The sequence below is a fragment of the Oryctolagus cuniculus genome, chromosome 5 (assembly GCF_051225735.1).
Source record: "Oryctolagus cuniculus isolate XC-2025 breed Fujian yellow rabbit chromosome 5, ASM5122573v1, whole genome shotgun sequence".
Lineage (NCBI taxonomy): Eukaryota > Metazoa > Chordata > Mammalia > Lagomorpha > Leporidae > Oryctolagus > Oryctolagus cuniculus.
The window spans coordinates 169962332-169975774 of NC_142871.1; the positions used below are offsets into that span (position 1 = coordinate 169962332).

Here is a 13443-nt window from a genome sequence, read left to right on the forward strand (position 1 = left end):
TGGAGTGCCTTGTGCCTCTTCCTTTGAAGACCAAGGCCAGAGTTTGAAATAAGTCAGTGCTGATGACACAACCCCACAGCTCCCTGCAGCTACTGAGAGCATGGCTACATGACACACAACCCACAGCCATGATGGCGTTGGTGTGGGCAGGGCGTATCAGTCTTACTGCAGGCTCTCATGCCAACATGAGATTACTAAGTGCAGGCACATAAGAGGTGTACAAAGTAACAGCAGAGTTTGTTCATAAGGTGAGAACATGAACACACACCCATGAGTGTGGGTTGCCCCACACTGAGAAATACTGGTTATGAGTGGGCCAGAGGATGGCCCAAAGGGAGGAGAGGTGTGGAAAGGGAGAGAGGGAGAGCACCTGTGTGGCACCTGTAGCCATGGTCTCCTGGTGAGAGAGAGAGAGAGAATGCACTCCCTATGTTGGCACCTTTTGTGATAGGGACAGGAGCCTCTACAGCCGTGAAGCCACCTGGGAGTTTTATGGCACCTCCACAAGTTCCACAGGAAACTTAGTGTCCACATTTTCATGGCAACCCCCCCCCCCTTAGGTCCTAGATGAAGCAGGTGCATCCTGGAAAGGGGGCCATCTTGATTGACAAGTCGGGGAACAGTGTTACATCTGGAGGCTTGCAGAGACTTCCAGCTCAAACAGACATATCTAGCTGCTAGCCTATTTGCCCCATATCAGTGCCACAGAAGGTTCTCCATGCTCTGGAGCCTCCCCTGCCCGTAGCTCCACTCTGGCTTACTTTCCTCCTTGTTCCCTGGGTTCCAGCCACACTGGCCACCTGGTGTCCCATGGATCCTGCTAGCCCAGGGAGTGCCCTTCCACCCCCTGCACAGCACCTCAGGGCCTCCTGTTCTTTCTTTGGCCTACAATAATTTTCCCCAAAGGCCTACTGTCTCCTAAGAGCTTTCCTCGTTCCAAAGAGCTGAGACAGAAGTGCAGTGTGCAGTCCATTCTTCTCTGAAGGGATGGTGAGGCACAAGCTGGCCAGGACACCACGAAGGTCAGCCATGTTTGTAGGAATGGATACGTCCTGTACACTGGACTGGTGCAGCAAGAAGAGGCCAAGGACGTTCACCCCGCAAGGCGGGTGTTATTAGGCTGGAACTGGACAAAGACCACAAACAAGATCCTTGCCCAGAAAGCCAAGTTGTCCCAATCAGGGAAGAGTGGGCAACCGCAAGAAAGAAACAATTGAGAAGCTGCAGGAATAAGAATAATCTTCCCTACACAACTTTCATTAAAAATGGCTGAAATGGAAAAAAAAAAGGGCTGATGTTCTGCAACGCTGTTACTTAAAATGGAAAAGGCAGAGCCTCTCCCTTGTCTCCTTTCTGTGTTGCTTTCCACCTTCCTACAAATGCAATATTATCTGACAGTCTTTAATGTATCAGCCCCATCAGAAAATATCCAACGAATAAACTCTTCCTGTTTATACAGCTGCATTTCTTTGACCTCAGGGGAGTTCCTGGCACATAGCATACACTCACTAAGTAGCTTGGAAGTGGAAATGAACTGAAACACAGCACAGCCAGCGCCGCATGGGCTGAATGTGACGTTGTTTGGTGAGCAGATGGGGGTGCATGAAACATTGAAAATGCCAAATAGAAGGCGCTGCAAAACGTTTTAAAAAATGAGAACAAAAAGTTTATTTTAGTGCAAGAAAATTTTCAAATGCTGTGAATTTTCATATAAGATTTCTCTTTTTGAAAAATATGTGCCAATTTAATTCAAAAAGTATTCTCACTGCTCCTCAGGTCAGTCATGGAACCATGAATTGCTATTTCCTCCAGGTCATAAAACTGAGCTTCAGAGAGGCCAAATTCTTTGTCTTCAAGTGGCCGTATGTGTTAGGAACTGGTCTCCTGATTTCAAAGCTGGATACTAGTGAAAGTCCCATAAGCCAGCCATGATAGAGGAGACAGGCAATGCTGGTTAGAAATGGATTACAAAGGAAAAGGAAGTCTAGAAAGGATGTACACTTCTGAGACTCCTGAAGCATGAAGCCACAGGAAGCTCAATACCTACACGCACGGTGACGGTGTTGGGCAGTTTGCAGAACGTCGTTTCCACACCGATTAATTTAACGTCAAAGGCAAGATGGCTCTGCCAGCCGGGACGCTGCGAGCCTGCACGTGAGGAAAGGCCTCCTGGCCTTTTGGTTTACAATTTCCCTTCTTACGGAAAACACAGTAAGGGGGAGTAGCGGGAAATGAAGCCTGGGGCCGATTCAGAGACGCAAAAGACGGAAAACGGAGACCAAGTGAAAACAGTAAACGCCGTCCCTTAAAGGGAAAGATTAACAGGAGCGTGAACGGGAGCTGGAACTCCAGATAGAGGAACCGCGCGGGAAAGGCATGGAGGCGGGGGGAGGCGAGAGGACCTCGGCCCCACAGGGACAGGCGTTCAGAGGCGCCGGCAGCCTGTAAATGGCGGGCCCAGCACCTGCGGTAGCGGCGAGGACCCACCCTCCCTCCCTAACTGGTGAGAAAAGGGGATTCATTGGGTTGAACTTCATTCTCCTTCTCGACTTCAGCATCACTAGTTCATCTTTGTGCCGATTAAAGCTAGGTCCCCGATGTCATGACGCCCGAGGCATAGGACTAGTGGCCGGCGTCGGGGTGCTCCTGCTGGTGTGCCTTGTATACGTACGTGGATGCGCCTGCACTGGCCCTTGGTGGTGAGCTAGCAGCCTAGCTCCTGGCAAGAGGGAGACGCAAACACAAACCAGCCTACGGAGGGCGGCGAGAAGAGCCCGCCACGGCTCTTCATTTACGGGACGCTATGCACAGAAGACAAGGCAGCTAGCTGTCCGCGACTGCGTCACATACGCGTCACCCAATCGAAGGCTCTACCCTACATCACCCTATTCCATTGGCCTAAATGAAAACAGCGCAAGAGCCAATCGCACGGCCACCTCATCGCGCTCAGAAGCAGCAACATAATCTACTTTCTACCAGCAGCTTTCAGCTGCGTGTTTAACCATGTCCGGACGCGGCAGGCAGAGGCGAGGTGCGCATCAAGGCCAAGACGCGGCATCCCGGGCCGGGCTGCAGTTCCCCGTGGGCCACGTGCACCGGCTGCTGCGCAAGGGCAACCGCGCAGAGCTGGGGGGCGCCCGTGCACCTGGCGGCCGAGACCCTGGAGCTGGCGGGCAACACAGTGCGCAACAAGACGCGCACCTGCAGCTGGCCATCCGCAACAAGCTTAAAGCTGCACGTCGGCTTGTGCCCGCATCGAAGGCGCTTTTCAGAGCCATGGAAACCGCTCCTGGAGAGCCAACGTCCCCCGGGGCCAGGTGGCGAGGGCTACCCCCGACAGGCGAGTGGGCGGACACTGCACTGCGTGGAATGGTAGGGCACTCGAAGCCCACATAGCTACGTGCGAGCCTGGCTGGACACGAGCGAAGGGTGGACAGACAGCTCCCTCCAGAGGTCTCTGGGTGGCTCTGAAAAGAGCCTTTGGGGCTTGGTCGGTGGCCGGACGGCGCAGCTTTTTACTTCTTCTTGGCGGCCGTCTTCTTGGCCTTCGCGGCCTTGGGCTTGGCGGCCTTGGGCTTGGGAGCCTTGGGCTTGGCGGCCTTCGGCTTCACAGCCTTGGGCTTGGCGGGGCTCTTGGCCGCCTTCTTGGGCTTGGCCGCAGCCTTGGCCTTCTTGGGGCTCTTGGCCACCTTCTTGACGGCCGCCGCCGCGGGCTTCTTGGCCTTCTTGGGCGTCTTCTTCACCGCCTTCTTGGCCCCCGCGGCCTTCTTGGGCTTCTTGGGGGTGGCGCCCGCGGGCTTCTTGGGCTTGGCCGCGCCCGCCTTCTTGGCCTTGGGCTTGGCCTCGCCGGACGCCGCCTTCTTGTTGAGCTTGAAGGAGCCCGAGGCGCCGGTGCCTTTGGTCTGCACCAGGGTGCCCTTGCTCACCAGGCTCTTGAGGCCCAGCTTGATGCGGCTGTTGTTCTTCTCCACGTCGTAGCCGCCCGCCGCCAGCGCCTTCTTGAGCGCGGCCAGCGAGAGCCCGTTGCGCTCCTTGGAGGCGGCCACGGCCTTGGTGATCAGCTCGGACACCGGGGGCCCGGCGGCCTTGCGCTTCGCCGCGCCCGCGCCCGGTTTCTTGGCCGCCTTCTTCTTGGCGGGGGACTTCTCGGCAGGCGCCGGAGCGGCGGTCTCGGCAGGAGCGGCTTCCGACATGGCGGCAGGAGTCGCTGCGGAGCCCAGAGCACAAGTTTTGGCGATGCCGCCTCGCTCGGGTCGGGGCTTATATAAGCCGGCGCTGCCTCGTGATTGGTGGAGCGTCCAATCCGCCGCCCTCGGGCCGCCGCCGCGCGAGGCTGCGTCTCCAGGTTGTGTTTGTTCGTCCCCGAAATTCGATTAAATGCAGAAAACATCGGCACGGAATTTGACGCTTAGGCGTTCCAAAGGAGGAAACCAGCCCCCAGGTTCACGGACTTGCTTGTGGGTTCGTCAACCGAGCGCAATGGAGGCGGGATATTTTTAAAAATCCCTCCGGCGTTTGGTGAGAACCCCTTGGGCTGACGGTATCCTGCTACTTAGTTGCAAGTTGCAATAAATTCCGAACAAGTATCCAGCGAACAGCGTTTAGAAGGGTTTATTCCTAGTGTCAGCCTTTGATTCCTAAAAGAGGAGCGGCGCTGGGTTCCTTGGTTTGGACGGAAACATTGTTTCTAGCTGTAGCAAGTAGCACAGGGAACGCGCAGCTGGCTGTCGGCAGCCTCACGCCGGTCACACCGAACTGGCTGTAAAGACAGTTTATGGGGGCCGAGGAGGTCTTCAGGGAATGAGGTTTTCAGCTTGGGAAATCTGGGTTTTCAGAGCGATTGTTGCGAATAGCAACCGGAGGGTCAGAAAAGCCCTTGACTTTAGAATCCAACTCCTTGAAATCAAACTCTAAATTTTGTACATTTCCTAATTAGGATATTTACTTTAATTGCTGGTTTAAATCTATTAAAATAGACATGACATTTAACAGATAATTTGCATTACCAAAACAACCTCTCAAGTATGAAAAATGAACCAGGTCGCCTAGTAACCTAATAAGCGCACGAGTGCTTAAAGATGTAGGGTGATGTCTGGTCTCCGAAGCGTTCTTCCCAATGTCTGCACTGATTTCCGACAGCACTGCGTGAACTACATGATCACAAGTGCTCTTTTCTGTAAGCAGCCAGGGTGGACCAGTATGGGTGTTTTTGCAGACTCATTTTTTTGGAAGACGAATTGGATACTGACTGTGGAAGGCTGAGCTGCAGTTTTCGAGAGGCTGAATGCTCTTACGGTTCAGAAAAGAATCCTGAAACAACTGAGACGAAGGCCATGAGGTCGGAATGAGGAGCGGGGTTTGCTCTCGAAGAGGGGGGAGCAGGCAGCATTTTAAAGGAGCTCAAGCAACTTTAGTTCCATATTGAAATCATTTTAGTTTGTGCCAGTGGAAAGCTGTGCAGCGATGTACAGGCCATTTTCTCTTTAGAATCTCCCAGGAGGTTGGCAAACCGCAGTCTGAACTGGATAGTGCCCTGTTCTGTGTGGTGCTCAATCTTTAAGTTGTTACGTCTTTTTTAAACGGTTCGAAACGATGTGGTCTGCAATGTGTGAACTTTACTGCCCGCGTTTTCCACCATGTTCTATAATCCTCCACACAGGCATACAGATGTTGCTACAGGCCCTTTTGAGAAACTCTAAGAAAATGTTTGCACTAAGCACTTTTCACCGTCCCCAGCACAGCTCTCAGAAAGGGACCAGGGAAAACCCCCAAAACCATCCTTAGGGAGCTCTGGGGGTTAACAATGCAGCCAGCATTCTTTAGGGAGTGCATGTGCGGGTTTTACTCACTTGCCAACCTCACAGCTTTCTAAGCTGAGGCCCTCAGGGGAAGAGTAACACACCGTAGGCGAATAGCTGGAGGAGTAACACATCAGACGCGAGTAGCTGGCCGTTGAGGTTGAGCCTCACCCTGTTTCAGCTCTACAGGGGAAAACAAGTTGGGGGCAGGTACACTTGGTAGAAAGCGCGCCAAGTTGTCCTAGCTAAAGAGGCTTCTGGCCCACGGGTCGTTAACTTATTTGCGAGCCGCAGCGAGAAAGCTCTTGTTCCCGTTTCCGATCAAAAACATGGAGAAAAAGACCAACTGATGGGATCATATATAGTTGCAGGGGAAACCCCAAACCGTGACAGGAAACCTGGGGAAATCTTTATGGCTTAGGAACTTGAAAAAGGTTTGACCGGACACAAAGTTTCTGCGCCCAGTAGCCATGGGCACCGACCAGCAGACAGCTCCTCCGGCACGTCACGTGGAAACAGCCACGCTGGGCCGTGTGGCTGCACCACAGCCTGTATAAAGGACACTACCAACCTTCAAACACGCAACCACGGCTGCTGCAGGCACGGCACCGAACACGACCGTGGGTTCTCTCCCTGCCCCCTCCCTGGACACCCTAACCGCGACCACCCCTCCGCGCGCACACTAAGTCAACAGCTCCCTCCTGGTGACGGCTGTGGGGGCTCTGAAAAGAGCCTTTGGGGTGTGGGCGGGAGGGGGGCGCCAGGCTCAGGCCCGCTCCCCGCGGATGCGGCGCGCCAGCTGGATGTCCTTGGGCATGATGGTGACGCGCTTGGCGTGGATGGCGCACAGATTGGTGTCCTCGAAGAGCCCCACGAGGTAGGCCTCGCAGGCCTCCTGCAGCGCCATGACGGCCGAGCTCTGGAAGCGCAGGTCCGTCTTGAAGTCCTGCGCGATCTCGCGCACCAGGCGCTGGAACGGCAGCTTGCGGATGAGCAGCTCGGTGGACTTCTGGTAGCGCCGGATCTCGCGCAGCGCCACCGTGCCGGGCCGGTAGCGGTGCGGCTTCTTGACGCCGCCCGTGGCCGGCGCGCTCTTGCGGGCCGCCTTGGTGGCCAGCTGCTTGCGCGGCGCCTTGCCGCCCGTCGACTTGCGCGCCGTCTGCTTCGTGCGAGCCATAGTGAAGATTCCCGAGCAGTTGGGAGAATGAGCGGAGGAAGCCGGCGCCTGGGCGTTTATAGCAGCCCTCGCCTTCTGATTGGACGATGCCTCGCTCCCTGATTGGGTGGTTACTGCGCCACGCCTCCACGCCAGCACAATTGGCGCCCCGTTTAATCCATGAATGAAGGGAGAACGTCTTCGCCTCCGTTTCGATGTTTGTTAGCAGTACCGTAACTGGACCCGGACGGCTTCCGCGCACCGGCACGCGAAGACCTGGGGCAGGCGCCTTTAGGGGCCCTAAATGTCATGGGGGGTTAAACCAGCTCTCCCTGCATAACGCGGAGAAACTGCAAGGGAACCTTTGAAAGTCAGGCGTTCTAACACCCAGGCTATGAAACCATTTTAGTGAGAATTCTCCCTTCTATGGCACACTCCACGTGGCCGCAATTCCTACGGCTGGGCCACAGCGAAGACCGGAGCTCCCATGTGGGTGCAGGGGCCCAAGTTCTTAGCGACTCTTGGTGCTTTCCCAGGCCGTTAACAGGTCAGGACGCGAGCTGGCGCCTGATTGGACTATAACCTATGCGGCGCCTTTTTTTTTTTTTTTTTAATATTTATTTGAAAAGCGTTTTCAGAAACGAGAGGTCTTCTATCCGACTGCCCAATGGCCGCAACAGCCGGAGCCGAGCGAATGGGAAGCCAGGAGCCTGGAGCCTCCTCCCGGTCTCCCATACAGGTGCAAGGGCCCAAGCGCTTGGGACATTTTCTACTGCTATCTCAGGACATTAGCGCCGGATCGGAAACGGAGCAGCCGGGACTACAACCGGCGCCTATATGCGATGCTGGCGCTGCAAGTCAGGGCGTTAATTCACTTGGCGCCTCAATTGGCGCGAAGGGCTCTTTCCAAAGCCCCCACAGCCGTCACCAGGGGGGAACTGTTGACTTACTGTGTGCGCAGAGGGGTGGTCGCGGTTAGGGTGTCCGCTGCGGAATAAGGGAGGGGGAGACACCCCAGGGTCGTGTTTGGCGCCATGCCTGCAGCAGCAGGCCCTGCGTGTTTGAAGGAGGTGGTAGTGTCCTTTATACAGGCTGTGGTGCAGCCACACGGCCCAGCGTGGTGGTTTGCACGTGATGAGCACGGAGGGAGCGGTCTGATCTCAGTGCCCACGGCTGTACTGGGCGCAGAAGCCTTGTGCCCGCTCAGGCCCGGACCTGCCCAGTTTGGATTCCACAGGGATTGAGGTATTGGGTTCCGTGCGCCCTCGTGCCAGCGTTCAAGCCTCACCGAGAGCAGTCGACTTAGGACTTGGAGCGACCGCTACGCCCGGCTGCAAGGCCAAGCCGCACAGCGACCCGATGCCACGTATCCACACCCGGGAACCCCACCCTTCAACTCCTGCTGTTATTAGGACTGCGGTGTGTACAGCGCTCCCAGAGACTGTGGGGGCCCTGAGAAGGGCCTTTGGGTGGGGTCTGGGGCCGCGGGGCAGCTCAGCCGCCGAAGCCGTAGAGCGTGCGGCCCTGGCGCTTGAGCGCGTAGACCACGTCCATGGCCGTGACCGTCTTGCGCTTGGCGTGCTCCGTGTAGGTGACGGCGTCGCGGATGACGTTCTCGAGGAAGACCTTGAGCACGCCGCGGGTCTCCTCGTAGATGAGCCCCGAGATGCGCTTGACGCCGCCGCGCCGGGCCAGGCGGCGGATGGCGGGCTTGGTGATGCCCTGGATGTTGTCGCGCAGCACCTTGCGGTGGCGCTTGGCGCCGCCCTTGCCCAGGCCCTTCCCGCCCTTGCCGCGTCCAGACATGCCTGCGTCTGCCGGAATCACCCGTCGCAGTCGGCGGAGCCGCTGGTTTATATAGCGGAGGCTCGGACCTGATTGGGAACCCTCCGTTCCAGCTCTGAGTCCCGCCTGCAGGGCCAGGAGCAGGGGGCGGGGCTTACGCGGCACTTCCCAACATGAAGCCTTCTGATTGGGTGGGAAGTGCTCTCGGTGGCTGCTGCTGCGTTATTCGGTGCTGCCCCTCACCGGGCAGTTCCCTGGCCTCGCCTTAGCTCCAGTCGGTGTCCGCGGATTCTATCAGTGTTCGGGAGCCAGGAGCCTCTGCCGGGTCTCCCAGTGGGTGCAGGGGCCCCAAGACTTGGGCCGTCTCCTACTGCTCTCCCCGGCCACAGCAGCGAGCTGGGTGGGAATTGGCCGGAGCTGGAGCAGAGCCCGTGTCGGATGCCCCCGCTGTGGCTTATACTGGGAAGGGCACACGTGTGTTGTTAGCTGTTCCTCTGAGAAATGGTGATTTTCTAAAAACAGGTAGAATGCTGGTCTACGCACCGGGATCTGTTCACATGCACATTGCTTCCTCGTAGACTTCATTGCCAGGTGAACTTAGACAAAAGACAAAATGTATACTCCGCAACCCCTGCCACCCGAGACGCAGCTCAAGGGACCACACCAGGCGCCAGGCACCTACTCGCTCAGCGGCTGCACCTGAACAGTCAACTGAGCTCGTCCTCTCGGTGGGTGGTTTCCAGCCTCTCTCTCTAGGCATCACAAAAGAATACATCCTGCTGATTTCTGGACATTGATAGGCAAGGGAGTAACCTGCGATAAAGTGTAGGGCTGTGGTCTGCTAGGAAAATGACACCATCCTAGGCTCTAGCCCCCGCCGCCGCTGCTGGAAGCCAGGTGGCCACAAGGCCCAACCACTGGTGTCAAGCTCCACCCCCATCCTAATGGGATTCGCTGCTCCTGCTTCCCTGCGCGCCCTCCGGCAAAGTTTTAAAAGGACCTGTTCCTGAACACGTGGCTCTGTCCTCTCTGCTCTCTCTGCGCTCTCTGCTCTTCTCTCCCCCTCTCGTCTCTCCTCTCTCTCTCTTCTCTCTCTCTTATACTCTCCTCTCTTTTTCCCTCTTCACCCCTTCTCTGCGGTCTGCTGGGTTTTCCCCAATAAACCCTTTCCCTTGCTCCGGTGTTTGGTGTGTTTTGTGACGACCTTAGAGTGTCTTCTAGGCGAGCAGGTTCTGCTTGGAATCTCCTCACTCTCATTTTTCTCTTGCACCAGTTACTTACCTGTGCTGTGACACATTTCCCCAAATGTTGGCAGCTTCAAACAATAAACATGACCTCACACATTGATGGCAGGTCAGGAATGGAGGGATTGAATTGTATGGATGTGGTCGTGGTCTCTCAAGAAATGAGATGTGAGAGGGGGCTGAAGTTTTCTGAGGCTTGAGTGGGGTCCGGAAAGTTCTCATACCTGTGGCTGCTGGGCGTCCCTGGCTGGAAAAGGCCTGTTTCCCACCAGGCACACAACCTGAGTGAGACACCGAGGAGGAAGCACAGGACCCGATTGTTAGGTTTTAGAGTTGGAAGAAGGGGAAGAGGCGGCTAGTTAGCTAGAAAGATTTTATATTATGGGAGACGGTTAACAGTGAGGGCTGGGCCTGCCCGGAGTTTGAGCAGCGTGCAGTCCCTGCGTATTGGGGCAGGTGCAGCGTGCCACAGGGACCCTGGTAAGGTGGGGACGTGCCGGCAGGCTCCTTGGTGAGTTGACAGTGTGGTAGCAGTTTGGAATGCCCCAGGTGAGGGGTTTTCCTGAGCAATCAGCATTTCACTGGCTGTTAGTTTACTTTTCTAACATCAGGCCTGGGGTCAAGCCCAGGGCCCTAACCAGTTGTATCAGGCCTCACTGACTGGCTTAACAGGTTCCAATACTGGTATGACCTGCTCTCTGCCATCACTCACCATCAGTCTTTCTGTGCCTTTTATTCTGTTCATTAGAAGGCAGTCTGAATTTAGCCACGCTCCAGGGAAGAGGAGTTGGGCACCCGATTTGGAAACAAGTATCAGAAGGTTTCTACATATTTCCCCAAAGCACCAACTGTAGCCTGCAAATACTAAATGCCCTCACCACCTCATAGCACCCCACACATTAGATTCTGACGACTCCAGTCTCTCTCCTAGCTGAAGAGAACAATCCAATTTCTGCCCCCTCCACTTGCAGGAAGCCAGGACTCCTGCCACAGCCCTTCCTCCAGCCACTCAACGCTTATCCAGAACTCCCCTTCGCATTTGTGGGACACTGAAAGGCTCGACTTTTATCCTCCACTATGCGGGTACCTTTGGAAAAAACTAGAATTCTAGAGGGAGTAACGTACGACCTGTCTGAACCCTAGAGCTTCAGGTTCACACTTAAACATCCGTGAAAACACTTAGGGAATTGTGAGCATTTATATAACTGTCAGTCTCTCTGCTCATCATGAAAATAAAAGTAATGGTGACCAAAAGTATCGGGGATGAATATGCAATGCAGGAGGTAGCAGGCACACAGCGACTCTCCTGCTGAGTGGGAGCTGCCTGTGTCCGTCAAGATAGTAAAACAGCGAGACTTTCATGCTGCTACCATTTACTGTGCACCTGCCGCAATCACGTTCTCTCCTACGAATGAATGTAGCAGCGAGCAGAATCGAGATCGTTCAGTTTACAACACACAGAAGATGGAGTAAGGCTCATGGGACCCTAGCAACTTATGTTCTCACAAATCGGTGAGGGACCACTTGTCTCCTGGAGCAGCTGTTGGGTGCCAGTGTCTTCCCAGAGTCAGGGTCACTAAGAAGCACCCACGTGGAGGGGGTAGTCTTCTGCCTCAGTGCAGTCGCTAGTATAAACCCGGATTCCTGCAGCGCTCTGCACCTGGGTTCTGATGCCAGTTATCACACGACTGCCTTGAGGCTCCTGGAAACTCCTAAATAAAAAGGGTTTTTTCGCAGCATCTCAGAATGAGTGCAAAGGAGAGCAATTGTTTCATCCATAGCATTCCAGGAGGTGGATTAACACTGGACAGTCAGGATGCCCATCTCACCCGAACAATGATTTCCTAGAAATAGCCAAGCACAAATGTTTCAAAACACTAAGAAAACTTGAGGCCCACTAGCTACTATTCGACCCTAGGAAAACACTAAAACTGCCAGGCCTAGGTTGTTCTCCCCTCCATTACAATGGCCCCTTACCTATTAATAGAACAGTGGAGACGCCATTGCCAACAGTACAACCAAGTAACCTCAAAGCTACCTCCAAAGTGTTCCCGTTTAAGCGCTTTAAGCAGCTGAACATGCACTCACTTTGCTAAATCACAACCCTAGCGTTGTCCGAAAGGACTCAGGACCACGTGTTTTGCAGCTAAGCATTAGGCTGTAACATGACAGCTTCGAGGAATATACACTGAACCGCAGCGTGCAGCTTCTTTATGACAATGAAAGTGGCTCTGAAAAGAGCCTTTGGGATGTGGGCGGGAGGGGGGCGCCAGGCTCAGGCCCGCTCCCCGCGGATGCGGCGCGCCAGCTGGATGTCTTTGGGCATGATGGTGACGCGCTTGGCGTGGATGGCGCACAGGTTGGTGTCCTCGAAGAGCCCCACGAGGTAGGCCTCGCAGGCCTCCTGCAGCGCCATGACGGCCGAGCTCTGGAAGCGCAGGTCCGTCTTGAAGTCCTGCGCGATCTCGCGCACCAGGCGCTGGAACGGCAGCTTGCGGATGAGCAGCTCGGTGGACTTCTGGTAGCGCCGGATCTCGCGCAGCGCCACCGTGCCGGGCCGGTAGCGGTGCGGCTTCTTGACGCCGCCCGTGGCCGGCGCGCTCTTGCGGGCCGCCTTGGTGGCCAGCTGCTTGCGCGGGGCCTTGCCGCCCGTCGACTTGCGCGCCGTCTGCTTCGTGCGGGCCATGCCTGAGAATCCTGCGCGCTGCGAGAGCGAGCAACGGAGACCCCGCGCCGGCGGCCAGCACTTATACTGCTCATGCGGCCCTGATTGGGCAGAGCTGTGGCGGGCGGAACCCGATTGGAGGGAACTCCAGTGTGCGTTTGGCTATTCCCGCCCTTCGGATCCGGGTCACGGCTCCTGACGTCACATTTCGTTCGCTGCTTTGGACCAATCGCGGTCGTGTTCCGCCCACGGAGAGGATTTTTGAATGGAGCGCGAACCGTTCTTCAGGAAACGCGTTTTTGTTCGACTCTTTTGACCGCCTCAGCTGGATGCGAACGCGGAGCGGCGCGATCGTAGCCTCCCCGGCTTCCCTCGGGGTCCCTGAGGAACGGCTCCCACCCCGGCCCGGGAGCCGCGCGCGCCTCAGCCCCGACCTCCCACCGTCCCCTCCGGGAGCGCGGGACCCCGGCCTGAGAGCCGCGGTCGCCTCAGCTTCGGTTCCCTGCCCCGTCAGGCGCCCACTCTGAGCGCGGGACCCGACTCGCCCGGCTCTTATCCTGAAGCTTCCTGTCCGCGCCGCCCCGACCCCTTCCAGGGCTCGGTGAGAAGACTAGAGACCCAGCCCCCCGAGACCGGCTCCGCCGCCGACGGAGAGCCGCCATTTCACTTCCGCGAGGACTAGAGACCCAGCCCCCCGAGACCAGCTCCACCGCCGACGGAGAGCCGCCATTTCACTTGCGCGAGGACTAGAGACCCAGCCCCCCGAGACAGACCCGCCGCTGACGGAGAGCCGCC

The 13443-nt window shown here is 56.3% G+C and overlaps 4 protein-coding genes across 4 annotated transcripts; all 4 read right to left on the reverse strand.

The window, feature by feature from the left end:
- Window positions 1-3474: 3474 nt before the first annotated feature.
- H1-5 (H1.5 linker histone, cluster member) lies at window positions 3475-4262 on the reverse strand. The gene has a single exon (XM_002721618.6). The coding sequence runs from the start codon at window positions 4191-4193 to the stop codon at window positions 3516-3518; it is 678 nt and encodes a 225-aa protein (XP_002721664.1). The 5' UTR covers window positions 4194-4262; the 3' UTR covers window positions 3475-3515.
- Window positions 4263-6512: 2250 nt separating this feature from the next.
- LOC138849851 (histone H3.1) lies at window positions 6513-7028 on the reverse strand. Its single transcript, XM_089333516.1, has one exon. The coding sequence runs from the start codon at window positions 6973-6975 to the stop codon at window positions 6565-6567; it is 411 nt and encodes a 136-aa protein (XP_089189642.1). The 5' UTR covers window positions 6976-7028; the 3' UTR covers window positions 6513-6564.
- A 1370-nt stretch (window positions 7029-8398) lies between these two features.
- LOC100345719 (histone H4) lies at window positions 8399-8805 on the reverse strand. The gene has a single exon (XM_008248475.5). The coding sequence runs from the start codon at window positions 8758-8760 to the stop codon at window positions 8449-8451; it is 312 nt and encodes a 103-aa protein (XP_008246697.3). The 5' UTR covers window positions 8761-8805; the 3' UTR covers window positions 8399-8448.
- Window positions 8806-12238: 3433 nt separating this feature from the next.
- On the reverse strand, window positions 12239-13405 carry LOC100353127 (histone H3.1). Its single transcript, XM_070074896.2, has one exon. It carries the CDS (start codon window positions 12667-12669, stop codon window positions 12259-12261), a length of 411 nt encoding a protein of 136 aa, XP_069930997.1. The 5' UTR covers window positions 12670-13405; the 3' UTR covers window positions 12239-12258.
- Window positions 13406-13443: the final 38 nt, after the last annotated feature.

Bases quoted from the DNA above. Each gene is read 5' to 3' on its own strand.
- LOC100345719 (XM_008248475.5), bottom strand. From the start codon at position 8,760: ATGTCTGGACGCGGCAAGGGCGGGAAGGGCCTGGGCAAGGGCGGCGCC.
- LOC100353127 (XM_070074896.2), bottom strand. From the start codon at position 12,669: ATGGCCCGCACGAAGCAGACGGCGCGCAAGTCGACGGGCGGCAAGGCC.
- H1-5 (XM_002721618.6), bottom strand. From the start codon at position 4,193: ATGTCGGAAGCCGCTCCTGCCGAGACCGCCGCTCCGGCGCCTGCCGAG.
- LOC138849851 (XM_089333516.1), bottom strand. From the start codon at position 6,975: ATGGCTCGCACGAAGCAGACGGCGCGCAAGTCGACGGGCGGCAAGGCG.